This window comes from Rattus norvegicus, chromosome 15 (genome assembly GCF_036323735.1).
Source record: "Rattus norvegicus strain BN/NHsdMcwi chromosome 15, GRCr8, whole genome shotgun sequence".
In the NCBI taxonomy this organism is placed as follows: Eukaryota; Metazoa; Chordata; class Mammalia; order Rodentia; family Muridae; genus Rattus; species Rattus norvegicus.
The window spans coordinates 30,156,064-30,176,725 of NC_086033.1; the positions used below are offsets into that span (position 1 = coordinate 30,156,064).

Consider the following 20,662-nt stretch of genomic DNA (forward strand, 5'->3'; position numbering starts at 1 on the left):
AGATAAATTTTATCAGAGGTGCATTTGAATGTGTATATTCTTTTATATATGCTCACCACACTAAATACCGTAGGATACAAATAGTTCAGTAGCACTAGTGATTTCAGGCATCCACTGGGGACTGGAGACCTGCCTCCTTTGTGGAGCTTCCAAGTTTCTTTACAATGTGCTGTGTAGACCTCTGTGGCACAGGTTGAAGGGAAATCAGCAGAGGGCGCTGCCGCTTCAGATGTGGTTAACATCTCATTCACATGGTTGTTTAAAAGGACAGACTCACTGTGCAGACAGAGGTCCTTGTCTCTGAGTGAGGAGTTTGAGGAGAGCCTGCAGAGGACTTGCCCTGTGACCTTGGTGCACTCAAGGACCAAGTGTCATTTCTTCTATGAACATGCTTCCTGACACCTGCTCTGTTCTCGTGCTCCTCCTAATGCTCCGTAAGTTATATTTAACTCTAAGGGTTAATAATGTCCGTTTCTTACAACTCTAGAAGTCTTTAGTGTTCCTTCTCAGATAAAAAAGTAATTCCTCTGTATTTATGCATTTATGTACTTATTCATTCATTTTTTTATTATTTATTTTCAGGGAGGAGCAATGGAGACTCAGTGACTCAGACAGAAGGCCTGGTCAGTCTCACAGAGGGGTCACCTGTGGTGCTGAACTGTACCTTTCAGACTGCTTATTCAGATATTTCCCTGTTCTGGTATGTGCAATATCTCAATGAAGCCCCTCGGCTACTCCTGAGGAGCTCCACAGACAACAAGAGGACCGAGCACGAAGGGTTCCACGCCACTCTCCATAAGAGCAGCCCCTCCTTCCGTCTGCAGAAGCCCTCAGCACAGCTGTCAGACTCTGCCCTGTACTACTGTGCTGTGGAGACACAGTGAGGGAGACGGCAGGGGAAGCTGCACATGAACCAAGGGTGCAGGAGGGCTGAGGAGAGGGAAGGCCGGGGGAGGGAGGCTATGTGCTTTGGCTAAGTGATTGTTTTCCTAGCTGTCTGAAAATACCTACAAATCACAGGTCAAATTGCTAGAAATGTAGGTATTTGTGGTTATTTTGACAAGATAGGATGGATGTCAGTGCTAGTAAGAACCCAGGTTTTGATCCCCAGAAATAGCGCCAGACCTCTCCCAGCAAATACCTCCAGGGACACCCTACCATGGAACTTAGCTCTACCTGGCTGTCTTACAAAATTGAGTGATTTAAGTTTTCCAACGATCGTCTGTTATTACCCCATGAATTTATGACAAATGAAGAACATAAACTCTAGCTTTCAAAATCTGCTTCAGTCTCACTCCATAAGTTATGTACATTTTTCCTCTCCTAGGTACATCTTTCAAAGATTCCCTCCTTATTCCTGTCTCAGTTCTTGTCTTTTGTTGTGAAGAGACACCACAATCAAGACAATTTACAAAAAGGGCATTTAATTGAGGGTTTAATCACAGTATCAGAGGGTGACCATTATGATGGGGAGTGTAGCAGTCAATCAGTCAGTCAGGCAGGCAGGCAGGCAGGCAGTCATGGCCCTGGAGCAGTAGCTAAGGGCTTACATCATATTACAAGCAAGGGGCAGAGAGAGGGAGAACTGGGCCTGGTTTTGGCTTTGAGATTTCTAAGATCACCACCAATGACATGTTTCTCCTGACAAGATCTCACCTCATGATCCTTCCTAAACAGTCTACCAGCTAAGAACAAAACATTCAGATATTTGAGCCTATTGGGGCCATTCTCATTCAAACCACCATACTCCGTGACAGTCTTCACTTAGTGAATGTGCTCATGAAATACAGCTGGTGGAGCTTTCAAGATGATGCCCGGAGAGGGAGCTCCTTCCCTCCCTTCCCAGTTCTACATCTTGTGAAGGAGGGAGCTTGTGTATCGAGAAAACTCTCCCCATTAATGACCACTCTCTTCCTCCATTGCACTTTGACTAAATCCTGATAATGTGGTGTAGCCACTCACCTGGGATTTGGGTTCTTTGATAATATGGGAAAGGAGAGAAAGGTTTTGAATCTTCTCAATTCTCTAAACAAAATATTAGTTTAAACTCAAATGCTCTGGTATTCATGTTTATCTCTTTCTAAAGAAAGAAAGACCTGAAATTTAAAAAATAAAAAAACAAACTGTAATGTGTGTTAAGAAAGACTCAGTTTCAACCCTGAGATTTCACCTCACACCAGTGAGAATGGCTAAGATCAAAAACTCAGGGGACAACAGATGCTGGCGAGGATGTGGAGAAAGAGGAACACTCCTCCATTGTTGGTGGGATTGCTAACTGGTACAACCATTCTGGAAATCAGTCTGGAGGATCCTCAGAAAATTGGACATTGAACTGCCTGAGGATCCAGCTATACCTCTCTTGGGCATATACCCAAAAGATGCCCCAACATATAAAAAAGACATGTGCTCCACTATGTTCATTGCAGCCTTATTTATAATAGCCAGAAGCTGGAAAGAACCCAGATGCCCTTAAACAGAGGAATGGATACAGAAAATGTGGTACATCTACACAATGGAATATTACTCAGCTATCAAAAACAACGACTTTATGAAATTCGTAGGCAAATGGCTGGAACTGGAAAATATCATCCTGAGTGAGCTAACCCAAACACAGAAAGACATACATGGTATGCACTCACTGATAAGTGGCTATTAGCCCAAATGCTTGAATTACCCTAAATGCCTAGAACAAATGAAACTCAAGACAGATGATCAAAATGTGAATGGTTCACTCCTTCTTTAAAAGGGGAACAAGAATACCCTTGGCAGGGAGGAGAGAGGCAAAGATTAAAACAGAGACTGAAGGAACACCCATTCAGAGCCTGCCCCACATGTGGCCCATACATGTACAGCCACCCAATTAGACAAGATGGATGAAGCAAAGAAGTGCAGACCGACAGGAGCCGGATGTAGATCGCTCCTGAGAGACACAGCCAGAATACAGCAAATACAGAGGCGAATACCAGCAGCAAACCACTGAACTGAGAATAGGACCCCCGTTGAAGGAATCAGAGAAAGAACTGGAAGAGCTTGAAGGGGCTCGAGACCCCATATGTACAACAATGCCAAGCAACTAGAGCTTCCAGGGACTAAGCCACTACCTAAAGACTATACATGGACTGACCCTGGACTCTGACCTCATAGGTAGCAATGAATATCCTAGTAAGAGCACCAGTGGAAGGGGAAGCCCTGGGTCCTGCTAACACTGAACCCCCAGTGAACTAGACTGTTGGGGGGAGGGGGACAATGGGGGGAGGGTGGGGAGGGGAACACCGATAAGAAAGGGGAGGGGGGAGGGGGATGTTTGCCCGGAAACTGGGAAAGGGAATAACACTCGAAATGTATATAAGAAATACTCAAGTTAATAATAAAAAAAAAAAAAAAGAAAGACTCAGTTTTCTGTACATAAAGAAGTGAATGTTATCTTACAGTTTATGGAGAAAAATGGAATGTCAAATTGTGTTTCTACTCCAAAAACTCTTACTAATGGCCCAGCATAGAACAGAGTCTCTCAGATGAGAGCTTGTCAAGACTGGAATGAGTGCTAAATCTAATAAAAGCTCCAGTGTCAGGCAAGGAAACTCTCCTTTCAAGTTGTTGGTCAGGGGGTTTCAAGAGGGTCTTCCAAATGAAATTGACTATTACCACTGCCATTAATTGCCTCATAGAACTTGAAGGTAAGACCATTTTGTTTAGGGCACCATGTACTTCAGACATAGGGCTTGGAGGAATATATAACTAGAACTGCCCTGAAGACTCCTCCCTGAGGTGAGTTCTCACAGTGTGCAGAGGTGCTCTGTAAGACTCCACTGGAGAAAAGCAATGAATTATCATACCAAAATGTAAAGTCTCTGAAAGAAAACAATGACCAACGTGTCAGGATATCCACAGGGTGTAATAGCAGCACTTCCACATTGGGAGAAGCTAACATATGCCTTACTGAACTTAAGGCACATTCAGTAGGAGGGAACTTCAGCCTAAAACTCTAAACCTAGTAAAGTCCCCATGGCTGAGAATGTCATAGACGCTAAAGGAGAACCCACTACAGCCGCTTTCCTAAGTCAGTGTAGCTCCTAACTGTATTCAAATTATTTATAATTACACACAGAGACAAATGTAGTTTTCAGCCCTCATCAAAGAACTTTCATTTTGAAGCAGATGAGGCCACTACAGCGATGACAACTGACCCGAATGCAGAGTAAATGGCTATGAGATGTCTAGTCCCAGTTGTGCTCCAGAGTTCCTTATCCACATAGACTCCAGGTTTAAGTACCAGTGGTGTGGTCACATGGCATAGTCTTGAGTTTTAAACTGTCTTTAAAAAGTACAACATTTTGAAGACTGTTCTTCACCAAATTTCCCTCGATTACAATTTCACCCACCAGGTGATGAGGAAGTGACCATAAACATATTTCGGATCTGGCTCAGTTGCCTGGCTGAGTTGGACGTATTCGTGTGACCCACAGTCCCTTCATTGTGCACCTAGGTGCTGCCAACATCATTTCTCAGCTTTTAGCCAATGCTGGTTTACATTATGTGTATTTGCTTCCTGGTTCCTTAACTCAAATCAAAGTGGTTTATTTCCAGACAGTGTCTGGTGTTGGAACCTGTATCTCTCCCCCCTCCCTAACTGCTTCTAATAAGCTTTTCTGCTCTCACCGTTCATGGCTTCAACACTATGTGCTCTCTGATCTGTCTAAGGAGGATTTGTCCTTAGTGAGCTGCCTTTGCAAAAATTGCCTCACAGAATGGACCTGTTGAGGTTCTCAATGTCCTCCTTTTGATTGATTACAGAGGGGTAGACACACACACACACACACACACACACACACACACACACACACACACACTGAAGGAGATAGGAGAAAGAGAAGGAGTTACAAACTAACCCTTGGAGAGTGAGAGTTGTGTACTGGAACTGGAAGTTCATTCTCATAACTACTGCCCCCTGGTGTCCATGCTCTGCATAGTCTCCTCCTGTGGGTAGGACAATATGGCAGGTGGCAATCCTAAATTACATTGAATTTATAAGAAAGGCCAGGACACCGCACAGGTAACTAAGATTCTCACTACTTTATCATTTGTTCATGGGACTTAGAGTTCACCAAAGTGAAGATTGTCTGTGCTGGACTTGTTATTTTAAATGTACTTTCTCAATGTTTATTTGAATGTATACTTCTTAATTCACTTGTTCATATGGAAACACATATGCAATATTCTTAGCCACTTAAATCACATATCTTTCTCAGGCATTTTGATGGCATAGTGTAGAACTCTAATAACTCCTCAGTGTCTGAATTCTATGTTCCTGGCTCTTGTCTGAAATGAGTAAAGATACTGTGATTTTATCAATGTATAATATTTTTCTCCCATTTCATTTCAAAACTTTATATTCTTCTTTTAAAAACCCACAAGTCTTACACTTAGACACACATAACCTTTTCTCTGTGGATGATCACCAATCCTCCTCATTCAGCCTAGGAAGGCAGCAAGAACAGAGGAAATTCCACGGCAGTTGGGAACATCTCAGTTCTCAGTTGAGCCTCTTGAGGACACTCCTCTCTGCGAAACAAATGGCTTTGCCATAGATTACAGTCAACTCAAGGAAACCTCCCATCTCTGCCCTGCCCTGCCGTCCCCTCTTATCTTAACTCACCTCTCCCCATGGCATATTTAGGTTTATACTACCTGTGCTTACTACCCTATTTTCTTACTAAGCTCCTTCTTGTCTTACTACCCCATTTTAGTTTCCTGTCTTGGGGAGGGTGAATGGGATAATAGTGGGTTCTGGAAAGAGTTATAGGAGGCATAGGGATGTGGTGGTCATGAACATATTATGTTCATGTATGAAATTACTGAATAATTATTTTTTAAAACCTCCTCCACTTTCAGTAAATGTTCTGACAGAACAATTGCTCTACCTTACACAGAGGGTAGAGGCAGACCAAGGGAAAGAAAATGTCTCTTCCTAGTTGTTTCTTCAGTGTTATTAGGATGAAGGTTTCTAAAGCTCCTTCAGCTCGGAGCAACCTCTGTGTACCTCATCGAACTCTATTTACTTCCTGGAAATCTCTCAGGAAGGAGTGAGCTGCTTTCTGCTCACCTTGGTGACCTTGATGTGTAAACGAAAGCTTGGAGAACCCTGTGAGTGTCACTCTGCTTCAGTAGGTGTTCTTCACAGAAAGAACAGTGTGTGGCTTTAGTCTGAGCAGAGACCCTCCTGTGGCTGAGTTCCCCACACAGCACTGACGCTGTAGGAGGGTGCAGAGCCCAGGGGTGCCCCACCATGAGGGCTGCACCCGTGCATGTTCAGCAGCTGCTCATCTCTTGTCCCTCAGGGTCCTTCCCTGTATGTGTGACACTCTCATCTGGGTCACCTGAAGCTCACACAGAAATTCTGTTTGTCTCAGGCATGGGGAGTTTTCAGGTTCAGTGCAGGAAGGGTGAACATCTTTCCACCTGTAGGTCCCTGACAATGGGACCAAGGGAGCTGGGTGCTCCTCTGCCCTGAGTCACAAGTGCTGAGCTGGACACAACCTGAGCCTTGCAGAGTAGGAGACCAGGGTCCCAGCCTCAGGCACTTTCGGGGAGTTGGCATGGTCCATGAAGGCAACAAGCAGAGAAAGTGGAATCTTCTGAAGTGCTTCATTCCTATGGGATAAGTCTGCTTTGCCATTTACTTGTGTTTTGTTAGAAAAAAAAATCTGATTCTTGAGGAACATTTTCACCCAAGAGTAAAAATTGTACAAAATTACACTACTGAATTCTGATCAAAGTAGAGGTCATTAATTGTTTTAATACTGTATGAGACAACTACAGGCTTAGATGCTATAATGTTTACTGTGAATTAGTTTTGAGGAGATGGCGTGTGTGTGTGTGTGTGTGTGTGTGTGTGTGTGTGTGTGTGTGGTTGTTACTAGTTTCATTTCTCAAGTAACCATCATTATGGTGAAACTTTAAAATGCACTCCTGCATTGTTATGAATGCAAGCCCATGGTTTCCTGAAGTCACCGTGCACCAGCACACTAGGGCTGCGGCCCTACCCTGCCCCTGTCACTCTAGACTGCACACTCCTGCATTAGTTTCCCCAGTGTTCTTCCTTTGTACACTGTTGCCATTTTCTCCAGCATTTAGAACATATCTTGACTGTTACAGGACTGTCCCACATTTTAAAATGCATTCCAAAGCTAGGAAACCATTGCACTTACGCTATATTTTTATGTTTCTCTCCCTCTCCCTCTCCTTCTCCCTCTCCCTCTCCCTCTCCTTCTCCCTCTCCCTCTCCCTCTCCCTCTCCCTCTCCCTCTCCCTCTCCCTCTCCCTCTCCTCCCTCTCCCTCTCCCTCTCCCTCTCCCTCTCCCTCTCCCTCTTCCTCTCCCTCTCCCTCCTGCAGTGGTTTCATTTAAATTATTTCACAGTGAAGACTGTTCTTTGTAAGGTTTGTGAGAGTGAGTCTATGTCAATGTCAACCCATGTAGAGGTTCTGAGGAAGACAGAAGAGAGCATCAGAATCCCTGGAGCTGGAGTTACAGGCAGCTGTGAGGCACCTGATGCAGATGTTAGGAAGGGAACTAAGGTCCTACAAGGACAGCAGGCACCATTATCTGCTGACCCATCTTTCAGGCCGCAGTTCATGGTCTTTCGGGAGAGCATGCACCTGTTCCCTGGTTGTTGTTTCTCTGAGTTTCCAGGCTACTGTGCGGCTGAAGCATGTTCTCTTTGATGTGCCCGGTCCTCCCCTGGTCCTGGTTTTCTAAGTACATAGAACCCCAGGGTCATCTCAAAATGTACCCTTCCCTCACTGTTCTCCACCCAGATTCTAGGCAGGTCTGGTTTGTGAGGAGCTTCAGTCTTTGAAGTCAGGGAGGGAACACCACAGGGTGTGGCCTGGTAGGGTTCCTGGGTGGAGCTGACTAGTTGCAGGAGGAGGGGTCACTTCACCATCCCCACTAACACCACAGCCCAAGAGTTGGTTATTTGGTTCTGTCTCCAGCAGACACACAAGCACCATGAAGAGGTTATTGTGCTCTCTGCTGGGGCTTCTGTGCACCCGAGTTTGCTGTGAGTCTGGCTGTCAGCATTCAGGGCACCTGAGAGGATCTGGCTCAGCACATGGAGGGGTGGGAGAGCAGCTTAGGACAGAGCTACCACCTTCTCAGAGGACATGTTCAAGGCTCTGTGGGCACTGCAATGGCAGTCATCAGTGTCTCTTTCTTTGTTTCTAATCAGGGGTGAAGGGGCAGCAAGTGCAGCAGAGTCCTGTGTCCTTGGTTCTGCAGGAGGGAGAGAAAGCAGAGCTGCAGTGCACCTTTTCTACAACTTTCAACAGTATGCAGTGGTTTTACCAACGTCCTGGGGGAAGCCTCGTCAGCCTGTTCTTCAATCCTTCTGGAACAAAGCAGAGTGGAAGACTGACATCCACGACAGTCCCTAAAGAACGAAGCAGCTCTTTGCACATGTCCTCCTCCCAGACCACAGACTCAGGCACTTATTTCTGTGCTATGAATCCACAGTGCTCCCCACACACCTGCAGCCTGTACACAAACATTCAGCTGGGTGGGTGAGTGCCTAACCAGTTACAACACATCAGGAAGACATCACAGAATGTCTGCCAGGGTTAATATCATTTTTTTTTTGTATTTATATTTGTAGAATTTTAACTTCAGGTAAGCTTTGGCCCAGGAGGTTCAGGACTTTGGTTTTTATCTTTATTGTTCAATACATACTTCGTTCTGAGCCATAAATGTCCATTCTAGAACTAACAGAGAAGCTGACAGGAGGATTGAATCAATGTGATCATTTAAGCCACACTGCAAAAACAGCTGCTGTGCTCTCTGCTGGGGCTTCTGAGCACCCAGGTTTGCTGTGAGTCTGGCTGTCAGCATTCAGGGCACCTGAGAGGATCTGGCTCAGGAAATGGAGAGGTGAGGAAAGCTGCTCCATTGTTCTACAGAGCTCCCACCTTCTCAGAGGACATGGGAGTGTTTACAGGGCTCATGGATGCTGCAATGACAGCCATCTGTGTTTCTTTCTCTATTTCTAATCAGGGGTGAAAGGGCAAGAAGTGGTGAGGAGAAAAGGAGTGGAAATCAAAGGCAGGCATCCAGGGAAGCTGGATGCTCCAGCATTCTTACTGCTGCTATGAAAAAAAATGCAATCTAGAGGGTGAAAAAGTGTATTGCACTTTTACTTCCAGGTCATAGTTCACCATTGGTGGTAATCAAGGCAGGAGCTCAAACGGGAGATTCAAATAGAAACCGTGGAGAAAGTCTGTTTCTAGCTCACTCACAGACTCATTCTTCATTAGCTTCCTTACATAGACCTGGTCACTTTCCCACAGAATGGTGGCACCCGCAGTGGACTGGTCTCCAATACATCAAAAAATGCTGCTTGGCGTTATAGTGCTATTTCATTAAATTTACAGAAAACTTTAGGGTATATTGAAGCTATTGAACCTTCCAATTCATGATTTTGAGTCATCTTTTCATTCATTTAACTTGTCATTGCTTTGAGCTTTTCTAGACAGACATCTGAACATCTTTAAGAAAATAACTAGAAAATATGAAAAAAGAACTCAACCATGTGTTGTTATTAAACAGTATATATAACACTATTACACGTAGTTTAAATAACTTTAAATAGAATGTTTTCAAAGTTTTTACAACTTGATAAAAGAGAATGATTGACTCATTCTATAATGAACAAAATGAGCAGACTCTAAATGCACATGTACGGGATAAAGACAAATACTTGGAATGCAGCTAGGGATTGTCTGGTTTAGTATGGTGGTGGTTGTGGGGTCTCCATGATTTTACTAGGACATGGAGGACATTGCAGAAAACCACAACAAATCAAAGTGAGGAGCTGTGGATCCTAGTGACGGTGGGCGTGTCTACAGTACAACCCCTGCTCCTGCTGAGGCTCAGGAAACCCTGGAGAGGACAGCAGGAAAGATGGCGGAAGTCAGAGGATCAGGTGATGCTGTGTAACTCACTGTGTCTCCTAGGAATGTTGGAAGCTGCACAGATGAGGTCTCACCAACATAACTGCCTCAAGAGGAGCTGAAACACAGCAGCTAAAGTGGACAGGGAAAGCACACACAGTCTCCATTCTAGACAATGAACTACTGGAAACCAGGAATGCTGAAGGTGGGGAAATGGTCTTTCCCTGAGACGAGCACACCAATTGGTTATCCAATACTGACTGGTCAGTCCTGAAGACATACAATTAACATATGAACTGAAGAAGTTGTATTTTTGTATGCACGAATAGACATGTATATACATACATATGTAACAGTAACAACATTTAATGACACAGACGCCATACATTTGAAAGAGCAGGGAGAAATAGATGGGCAGTTTGGGGAAGAGGGAAGGGAAGGAGGGTTGATGTGATTATATATAATCCCCAAAACTAAGAGAAACATAAAAATTAGTGGAAAAGGTATGTTTATAATTTAATAAGCATCATTTGTACACGTGGTCTGTATAAGGGGTAAATAAAATATAATTCATGTCAAATTAAACCATTTACTTATTTTCTGATGGTTTAATATAAGTAATGCACATTTTCATTTCCTCATTTCTTATGAGTGGTTTCTCTCATTTTTCCAGAAGGAAGTAGTTTTAGGCAAGATAGGGAGATGGAGACTTGGAGAAAAGGCTGGAAGGGAAGGAAAGGAAACCATCCTGTAGCTGACCTCAACATAGGCAAAATCTCTTTCCATCACAGAAATATTGTCCCCCAGAGTGTCCATGCATTTCCTCAAGCCTGGGCCTTAAGCTCAAAAAACTGCTGAGGGAAGACTTCCCTATGTGGCCACAGGGGGGCAGTGCTGCTTCAGAGCGGCTGAGGGCGCTGGCTCTTCTGCACCCCTCAGTAAGATGGAATTTAAATTGTTTAAAATAAGTAAAGCCTTATCTCCTATGTTGCCTAAGGTTACTTAGAGATCTAATCCATGGATCTATCCAGTCATTTACCTATAGTATATCTGTTAATCCTGGGCCCATCTTGTCAACAAACAAGAATTTGCAAGTGAACACTATGAAGATGCACTTTATCCTTCAAGGCCACGGCACATTAACTTCTCTATTGTCCATCTCTAAGGTTGTCACCCACATGTGGTCCTTCTCGTGCCACACTGATATAACCTGTGCCTACAAGTTTGTTACATGTGCTTTCCACTGGGAAATCTGTTCTTCATTTGAAGCCAGTTCAGTCTTCTCCATCAGGACATTCTCTGACTGGATGGGGAAGCGATATCCACACTCTTTCCTTCATCATCTTCTCTAGACACACAGGTATCTGTGGTCGTCTTCAGTTTTCTGTTCCTGAGTGCTGAGGCTAGTTCAAAGACTAGAACTGTGGCTGTCATGGAAAGACACGGAAACACAACCCAGAGAGTTGGAAGTTAGGCCCTCAGCGAATGATAGCACTTCTTCCTTGTCCTTGTTTGACTTTTTCAGTTTTCAAGTCTCTGTATTCAGTCACAGTCTTAAAATAAATATCCAATGAGAATCTTAGAGATAGTTGAAATCACCCATCCTCTCTGGCAGTATCAGAGACCCTCACCATTGATATGGAGCAGCTTTGGCCAACGTCTCCCTGCTGTGCATGTTACAGGACTTTTTTTTTAACCAAGCAGCCATGTGTCACTATAAGGACTGTTCAGGTGTCACTGTGCTGTGTGGCTCCATTTTCTCTGCTTCGGATCCTGTCCTAACTACCCTCGGTGCAAGACTGTAATGTAGGACTGGTAAAATGGAATAACCCCTTTGTTGTTTTGGGTTAGAGTTTCATCATAGCAGGAAGTAATTAATACAGAAATTAATCCCAGGAGCATGAGGGTGTTGCTGTGTCGAACCTGACCATGCTGCCTTTTGGGAAGATTATGGGAGTGTTTTGGAATTGTGGAAGAGAAAGGCCATAAGTGCTCAGAATGTAATGAGCTCTACTGCTGGGGTGTTAGGACATAAGAATCATATGAGATGTACAGACAGTGTAGGCCTGGCTTAGAAGATTTAAAAGAGAAGAAAAACCCTACCAGGATGGTTGATTAGATGATTTGAATTAAGAATCTGTGCAAGTGAAACCTCTGCTTTTTGGGGACCATCGGTTCTGAGGAGCTAGGCCTGAAGAGTCGGTTGTAATGAACATGGGATTAACTGAAGCAAATCTTCTTGGGATTCTCTCCTAAGGTTCCACACACAGAAACTGTGGTCTGGGGGAGATCAGGGCTTCAACTGTAAAAGCAACATAGCAATCAAAGTGTAAGAGTCTCACATATGACACCGTTTTTGCAGAGCAGAAGCTGCAGGACAGAAGGGAACGTGGGAGAAGCTAAGGCTTAGCGCCAGGAATTGACTTTGTCTGCTCCAAGTGGACTCTGGTTCTTACCACTTGGAGTAAGAAGTTTGTAACTTGTTTTGGATTTTACAGGAACAGAGTGTTAGAGAAGTTTAGATATTAAAAAGGTTTTGAACCTTTAAAGTCTTTCAAATTTTTAAAAAACTGGTTATTTAAAAGTTATACTTTGTTTTATATTGTGATACTAAAAGGAAAACTTGGGGCTCAACAAGAAAAGAAAGATTATGATTTAATAATGATTTTTATGTATCAAGTTGACAAGTAGTAAGTTGTGATGGATAATTTTTTGTCAACTAGACACAAAGTAGATACCCAGGAAAAAGGAACCACAATCCAAAACTTGTATTTGACTTACTAACGGTTTGGAGGCATGTATGTGAACATTTTCTTCATTGACAATTGATATGAGGTTGACATCCATGTTTGACATCCGTTTTGGTAGATATCCCTGGGAAGCTTGCCTTTTCCAAAGTTAGATGTAGGAGGAGAGAATCTGGAGAACAGGAAGGTGGGAGGAGGGGCTGAGAAGAGAGGGTAGAGGGGAAACTGTACGTGGGATGTTATATATGAAGGAAGAATAAATAAAAATAATTGATTTGGAAGTGCCCACCTCACTGTTAGCACTGTCACTCTTGGGCAAGAGGTCCTTGATTGTATAAAAATCAAGATGTGCAAGCCAGGTGAGCAAGCCAGTGAGCGCTTTTTGTTTATGTTTCCTGACACGATTTCAGCCTGAAATCCTGACGTGACTTGTTTAGGGATACACAATAATCTGAAATGTAAACCTCAGAAATCATTTCCTCTCCAAGTTGCTTCTGGACACTATATTTATCTTGGCAGCAGAAAAAAAAAGCTAATTCACACACCAAAAGAGGCAGCCCATTCTTTGTGCTGGCTTTTTTATTTGCTAGCCTGTGGTGTCTTGTAGGAGCATTCTTCTTAGCCCATGTGTGTGTGTCTATATGCTTCTAGGATTGAGAACGTTTAAATTTATCCTTTCTTTCATCATATCATCATCAACGCTATCAGTGCACATTAATTGTACAAATTACTGACTTGTGAAATATTAATATACACATATGTGCTGAGATTTTTCATATTCATCTTGCCTTCACTCTCCATTGTCCTCTTGTTTTCTCTGCCCCTGTTCCCCTCCCCTTACGTATTTGTCTAACTTACAGTTTTAGGTCATCTTTACTTTCCCCCATCTTTATTTATTTGTGAGTGTGTGTGTGTTTTCATATAGAAGAATACTTATGTGATGTGTGTCCCTACATGTCTGCTTTACTTATAATATCACGTCCTTCAATACCATCCATGTTCCTACAGATTTTGTGAGTTGCTATTTCCTCATAGATGAATATCACTCTGTTGTTTTAGGTACAAGATTTTCTCCATTCATCAGTAGACAGGGGGTGCATGAGTTGCACCTCCATTTTGGCAATGGTTTTAGTGCTAAAATAAATGCGCATATGCAGGTATCTCTTGAGCAAAATGGGAAGTACTTTCTATGTCAGAAAGAGCTTCAGACAAAGTGATTGTGAAGGGTGGAGCCTGCTGAAAGGACTGAGGTGCCTGTGAAGTTGGAGTCTGTTCTGTGGGGAGATAAAAGGCCACCTGAGTTCCCCACGTGCTTCAGTCTAGGAGGAATGGACAAGATCCTGACAGCATCGTTTTTACTGCTAGGCCTTCACCTGGCTGGTGAGTCATGGAGGAGAAACCCAAAGATAATGTGGACTAATGGATTAATGTGGAGGCACAAGAGAATTGAGGCACCAGGAAGTCATGATATCATAAGCAGGAAGTAATTCCTGCGAAGCTAACAACAGTTGTTATTTCTCTACACAGGGGTGAGTGGCCAGCAGGAGAGACGTGACCAGCAGCAGGTAAAACAAAGTCCCATATCTCTGACAGTCTGGGAAGGAGGACCCACATTTCTGAGCTGCAGTTATGAGGACAGTGCTTTTGACTACTTCCCATGGTATCAGCAGTTCCCTGGGGAAGGCCCTGTACTCCTGATAGCCATACGATCAGTGTCCAATAAAAAGAAAGATGGACGATTCACAGTCTTCCTCAGGAAAAGTGAGAAACAGCTCTCCTTGCACATCGAAGACTCTCAGCCTGGAGACTCAGCCACCTACTTCTGTGCAGCAAGGGCACAGTGCTCTCCACACACCTGCAGCCCAGACCCAAACCTGCAGCTGAGGCTCCAGCAAAGCCCTGCTGCGGGCTGAGCCTGGCAGAGATGCACAGGAGTTGTCATTTGCAGGAGCAGGTGAAGGGGTCACTCAGTGAGTGTGAGGATTAGACCATTGGTCCAGAGACAGACCAAGCTGGAGTCATGGCTTGTTTTCTCCTGTCTCCCTCAAGAGCAGCTGGCGTCTTCCATCCATTCCCTTAGCTAGTTTAGATGAACCACTTTGCTGCGTAGTTGTATAAATAGTTCTTTGTGTGATTGGTTTGTGGCAACTATAAATTACAGAGTCCCTGTTTCCCTGCACTGTTGTCAACAGTGTTCTGAATGTGTGGTGTTACAGTGCAGTGTCAGGAGGCAATGACTTTGATCCTGGGATAGGAATCACATAGAGCTTTCTTTTACCTTAATTTCCTCTGATGACCAGAGTAGTGGTGATTCACATGACCACTTCCTCTTGTTTTGCCTCTCATATCATCATCTACCTCCAACAAATTCAAGTATGCAAAGCAGGAGGTTTTCACAAGGATGCAGTCATGTCTACAATAGACAGAAGACATCAGTGGGGAATGAAGAATTCAATTTCCTCATATAATGAAAATGCATAACCTTCACTAAAGAAATGATTTCACATGTATATTTCATAGATGAACAAAATATAAAGTGGATGTAAAACTCCTATCATATAAAATCAGCTCCCATCTGTACGGCCATCTGCAATGCACAGAATTGAAAAAGGACCTCTTATTGCATAACACTTTGCAAGGTTTACTCATTTGGTGCTGTAGAAATGCCAACCAGATTTCTAATGGAAAAACTTTCATTGTCTTATACGTTTAAATAGTTTCTTGTCACAGAGTTGATGTGACAAGATGGAAGCCAAGTGAGAAGGAATGTGAGCCTAGGATTGGGAATCTAGCCTTAGCAACACAGTGGAACTCTGTCTCAGGAGAACAAAATGAACAAAAACACTGTGGAAGATATTTAATTTAAGAATGTGAATGCTATAAATTCTCTTTCTCATCCACAGTGAACAGATTTTCAGTATCACAAAGGGAAAGTTACAAAGGAAAATAAAGCCAGTTGGCATTAAGCATAGGAGATATATCTCAAAATACCAGTAAGTGACCTTCCCATGTCCTTCAAAGTCTTCTATCCTTGTCACATTTTAAACTAGAGTCAGAAATTGGAAACAGTATTTGCATCTGATTGGGGTAGGATTCACAGAATGCAAACACTGAGCTGGACATCAGCAGGAGAGGGAATGCATACTTAAGGATGTACCACAGAGAATTTGGAAACTCTGGGTACCTTGAGGCCGAACCCTGAGCTTCCTCTGGAATGGAAGGCTGGAAATTATTTAAAAAGAGCTGAGAGAGAGTTTTGACAGATTGATGTAGTATAACATAACAATAACCAGTTCGGTGTCTTCCTGTGGTGGGCAAGCAAACGTCTGCTTTTGGAGTTTGAGGTTTGACATAAATTCCTTTGCCAGATGCATTTTCAGCCTGCAGTCAATTGTGTGTGTGGGTCTCCATGCTTCAGTGTCTGAAGAAATAAATATTTTGGCCATTGCTGATGTAGTCATGGTTTTGTGAGAGAAAGATGATTTACAGAAGGGTTTTCTTTTTCTGAAAACTCTAACAATAACTGAAGAACAACACCAAGTATAGGCTCCTGTGACAGTGAATGGCATCACTGAACATCTAGATACTGAAGCTCCTCACTTTCATTCTTCTCCTTCTCCAACTCCTGCCAAGATTCCCAGAGCTATGTCATCGGATAAGCCTTTGTCGGGGCCATTGTCTCTTGAGGACCCAACACAACAGTTCAGTCTCACAAATCTGTTTTGATTTTATTTTTCTGTGATGTTTTGGAGATGTGAATTCCCAGTGGTTTTGGGTAAGGAGGAAGGAAGGGTAAGGATTTCTGGTTTGTCTCTGCAAAAAGCCAGGATTGGTGATCATGTTTCACCTTTAATCAGACTGGAGTCAGAACAGTTGAAAGTTGAGTGAGTATAGGCAATAGAGTGGGGACTCATGCTTATCTTCCCAACTCCCCTTTCCAGTCTACCAACTTCATGTTCGTTCTCCCTCTCTCAGCTTCAAAAAACAAAATAAAACAAAAGTATCACCCACCCCAAACAACAAAATCAAAACCCACAAAATAATAATCAAAACAACAAACAGGCCAATATATTTAAACGTGCCAAAACAAAGCAAAACTGAAATGACAGGCGTAATGGGAGGGGAAAACCTGAATAAATATGCTATATGAACAAAAGTGTTGATTGTAAAAAGGAAGAAGCTATTGCAGTTGGTTCCTGGTGCTAAATGAAACCACTTTTCTTCCATGTCAACCACGACATCAGTGAGGCAGCTCTGTCTCCTAACTCCATTTTATGTCCGTTTTCACATTTCTCAGTCACATCTGCCTTGACCACACACACACTGGGAATCTCTGTAACCCTGACCTTGGTCCAGATATATTAACCAAAATTATATTCATACCAACTAAATATAAAATAAAATAATTGAAGATAGAGTCAAAATAAATGTTGTGTTGTGCCTGAAATTCCTACTATGTTCTGTCAAAATAGAAGTTACAAAGTTACTAAAACTGAATTTTAGCTGAATTTTGATATAACTTTGTCTTTCACAGATTTTATAAAAATGCTGTATGCCTGACCTTTGACACCTTTGACACCAAGAGACTCTAAGGCATTACCATTTTATTGGTCACTGGCCAAAAATTAAAGGGCTCTTATAATCTTGATTACCCTAATTAGCATGGTAGTCTGCATTCCACCTACACTACAGGCAGGGCAGGACCCCTAACACATAATGGTTTCCACATTCTCTTTGTTTTGGTTTGTTTTTGTCTTTTCACTGTTTTTTTAATCTATTACATTTTTTAAAAAATAATGGCTTTGAGAGAGAGAGAGAGAGACAGAGAGATTGAGAGAGAGAGAGAGAGATCATGGAGTTGGGTTAGGTAGAAGGTAGGGGGAAGGATTTGGGAGGTGTTGGGGTAAGGGGAAAGAATATGATCAAAAATATTGCATGAAAAACTTGTTTTATGATGCTATAAATAAAAATTAAAAAAATTAGTTCTGAGATGGCCCCTCAGACCTTATCACAGATCACAGATTGATTTATTAACTTTGATATTTTAGGTTATTATTTTTATTTTGATTAAAACATATTTATCTCATTTTCCCCTCCTCTTCCCTCCCTGAAACATCTTCTGTGTCCTCCACCTCCAGCTTTACCTAAGCTCTCCAATAGTAACTTCAAATCCGTGGCCACTGTTTCTATGGTTACCCTTTTACACACACACACACACACACACACACACACACACACACACACACACACCCCTCTAGTGTGTGTACATGACTATATAAATAAACCTGTTGAGTCTGGTGTTGTTTGTGTCCATATGATTTCTGTGCTGACCACTTGATGCTGTAGCATTCATCAAATGCTCCTCCCTGGGGATGTCCATTTGTCTCTGTACTCAGTTGTCTGTAGTTCTTTGTCTAGGGATGGAGCCCCATGACATTTACTATGTCTATGGGCGCCATCATTGTTCAGGACTAGTTATGCAGTCTGTTGTGGTATCACCCAAGAGCATTGCTTCCCTGTCATTTCTAACAGACAGTCTTACAGCAGACTTCCTGGCCTTCTCACTCTTAGACTTTCTTGCTACCTTCTTTTCTCCAGTGTTTTCTGAGCATTCAACGTAGATGTAGATGTAGAGAGAGATTCAGCACCTTGTTGTAGATGTATAGAAGGGGCTGACTATCCCATGGCTTGTTGTCTATATTTTGACCCGTGGTGGTTTCCTATAATAGTCTCCATCTGCCGCAAAGGAAAGCTTCCTTGAGAAGTAGGAGATCTACACTTACTCATGGGCATAAGGAGGAGTATTTAGATTACAGTATAAAAGGTTTCTGGTTTAGTAAGAGGCAATAGTAGATTCTCCTCTAAGACCCATTATGTCATGAGGTCTGAGTAGTTAGCTACATTTTAATGCCAAGCTTTATTTCCCTCTTGCTGAGTGGGCCATGAGTCCCATTAGAGAGGCATTGTTTATAACCAATTTATTAGTGCTACCATTGCACCTTTGTAAGTACCTTGCAGGGTTCTCCACTAATGTGATTCATAAGAATCACGTCAAGGTAGAACTATTGGTGTCTTCCCTGCTTTGGCAACTTGAATGGCACCTTTTGATGTTATGAAAGTTAGTGGTCAGCAGCGAGGTTTTCAGGTCAGATCCAGTTCAAGTCTTTAAAGTCCTATGAACAAAGTGCACTGTATCTTCAATAGGGACTTAACTTCAATCTCTGGGATCCAAGGGCAACAGGAATAGCCAGCACTCTTCCTAGAGCCTCTTGGATTCCCATGATCCACATATGGAAAGAAGTTTCTCATGCCTGGCATTTGGTTTCTTATTAGATGATCTGTCTCTTGAGGGGTATTGCCACCTTGACTGGGATAACTTCCTTAAAAAATACAGAGTGTAGTTCAGGTAAACATGAAACAATAAGTATCTTTAAGGCTATTTCAAACATCCTCAGTGGCATTTATACTTTCTCTTTCTCTCTCTCTCTCTGTCTCTCTCTCTCTCTGTCTCTCTCTCTCTCTCTGTCTCTCTCTCTCTCTCTGTCTCTCTCTCTCTGTATTGAACTTCCTCCCAACTTCTTAACTAAGCACACCATTATCCCAATTTTCCTGAATTACTAATTTCTTTTTCTTATTTTTGAATATTAAGCTCCTTTCTTTTTTTTTTTTTTTTTTGGTTCTTCTTTTCGGAGTTGGGGACCGAACCCAGGGCCTTGCGCTTCCTAGGTAAGCGCTCTACCACTGAGCTAAATCCCCAGCCCCAGCTCCTTTCTTTTTAAAAGATTATATTGATTGATTGATAGGTTGGTTGGTTGGTTGGTTTTGTGTTTGTGTATGTGTGTGTATGCTAGCACACACATCTGTGTGAGTACACAAAGACTTGTGTATATACATGGTTGATCACTCCTGTGTGCATGTGAAGGACAAAAGATGGTGTCCAATCCCTCAAGGCTGGAGTCTGAGTTTTTGCAGGACACTTAGCTTGTCAAATGTTCTGGGAGCTGAGCTTCTACCTTTATTATTAGCAGCAAGTGCTGTTCACTGATGAGCTGTCTCTCTACCAATCTTAAACTTTGTCTTCACTAGGAAGTATTGTCTATCAATAAATCACAAGGAAAGACACAGGATCATTTAGAATAAGACCAATTGTTCAGCCCAGGACTCAAACCCAGTGTACTCCAAAGCCACATCTCAGAGTCTGTGGCTATGCAGGAGAACATCCACCTGCTCTGTGGAGAACTAGAGCAGGGGCAGAGCCCTGCCATCCTGAGCTCCTCAGGCTGCTGTGGCTCCCATGGTCTCCTGCTAAGTACAGAGACTGCAGTCCAGGGCATGTGATCTCAGCTCTCAGCAGTGAAGTGAACAGAGGAGGATACCTCAGAGTCCTCAGTAGTCTCTGATGTACTTGCTTATGGGTCACTTGATCTCAGAGAGGCCTGGAACTCTTTCAGGGACTTTGTTTGTATTTTCTGTTTTGATTGCTTCCTGGGTTATTTTAATTCATCCATTGGATTAACAACTACACCTGGAAGATGAAGAGCTACATTCAGAATAGGATACAGCAGGACACAGAAATTCCACCACCAAGTCACCTGGAATTAGCATGTTTCTAAGTACAGACGGTTTATGTGTAGCATGGACATGTAATAGGTTTGAGTCACAGAGAGACCTGGCAAGTTTATTATGAGACTGTTTTGTAAATTAAAAATACACAGAATTTAACAAGCAAGACTGAATCCTTCATGTCAGTGGGACAGAAACTTCAAGGACATGTAATAAGTATAGTTCTCTGTTTGGAGAGAAATGAACATACCTTCTGAATAAAACTTGATGTTAGACTTTAAAAACCTAATCATTTTTTGTAACAGTGGGATTTTTAATTGGTGTAATGTCTGCCTGTCAATCTTCCCCTCCCCATCTCTGTATGTATGTTTCTCTGTCTCTGTTCATCTGTCTCTCTGTGTGCATATGT

At 42.7% G+C, this 20,662-nt stretch overlaps 1 pseudogene and 1 gene segment (V, D, J or C); both read left to right on the forward strand.

The window, feature by feature from the left end:
- The first annotated feature begins 382 nt into the window (after nucleotides 1-382).
- LOC134482095 (T-cell receptor alpha chain V region CTL-F3-like) lies at nucleotides 383-934 on the forward strand (annotated as a pseudogene). Its single transcript, XR_010058132.1, has 2 exons — nucleotides 383-434; nucleotides 583-934. The product of XR_010058132.1 is annotated as a T-cell receptor alpha chain V region CTL-F3-like (transcript).
- A 13,060-nt stretch (nucleotides 935-13,994) lies between these two features.
- Nucleotides 13,995-15,571, forward strand: Trav14d-3-dv8l2 (T cell receptor alpha variable 14D-3-DV8 like 2). The segment is given in 2 exon segments: nucleotides 13,995-14,070; nucleotides 14,218-15,571. Coding segments are annotated over 2 exon segments (438 nt in total).
- The last annotated feature ends 5,091 nt before the right edge of the window (nucleotides 15,572-20,662 follow it).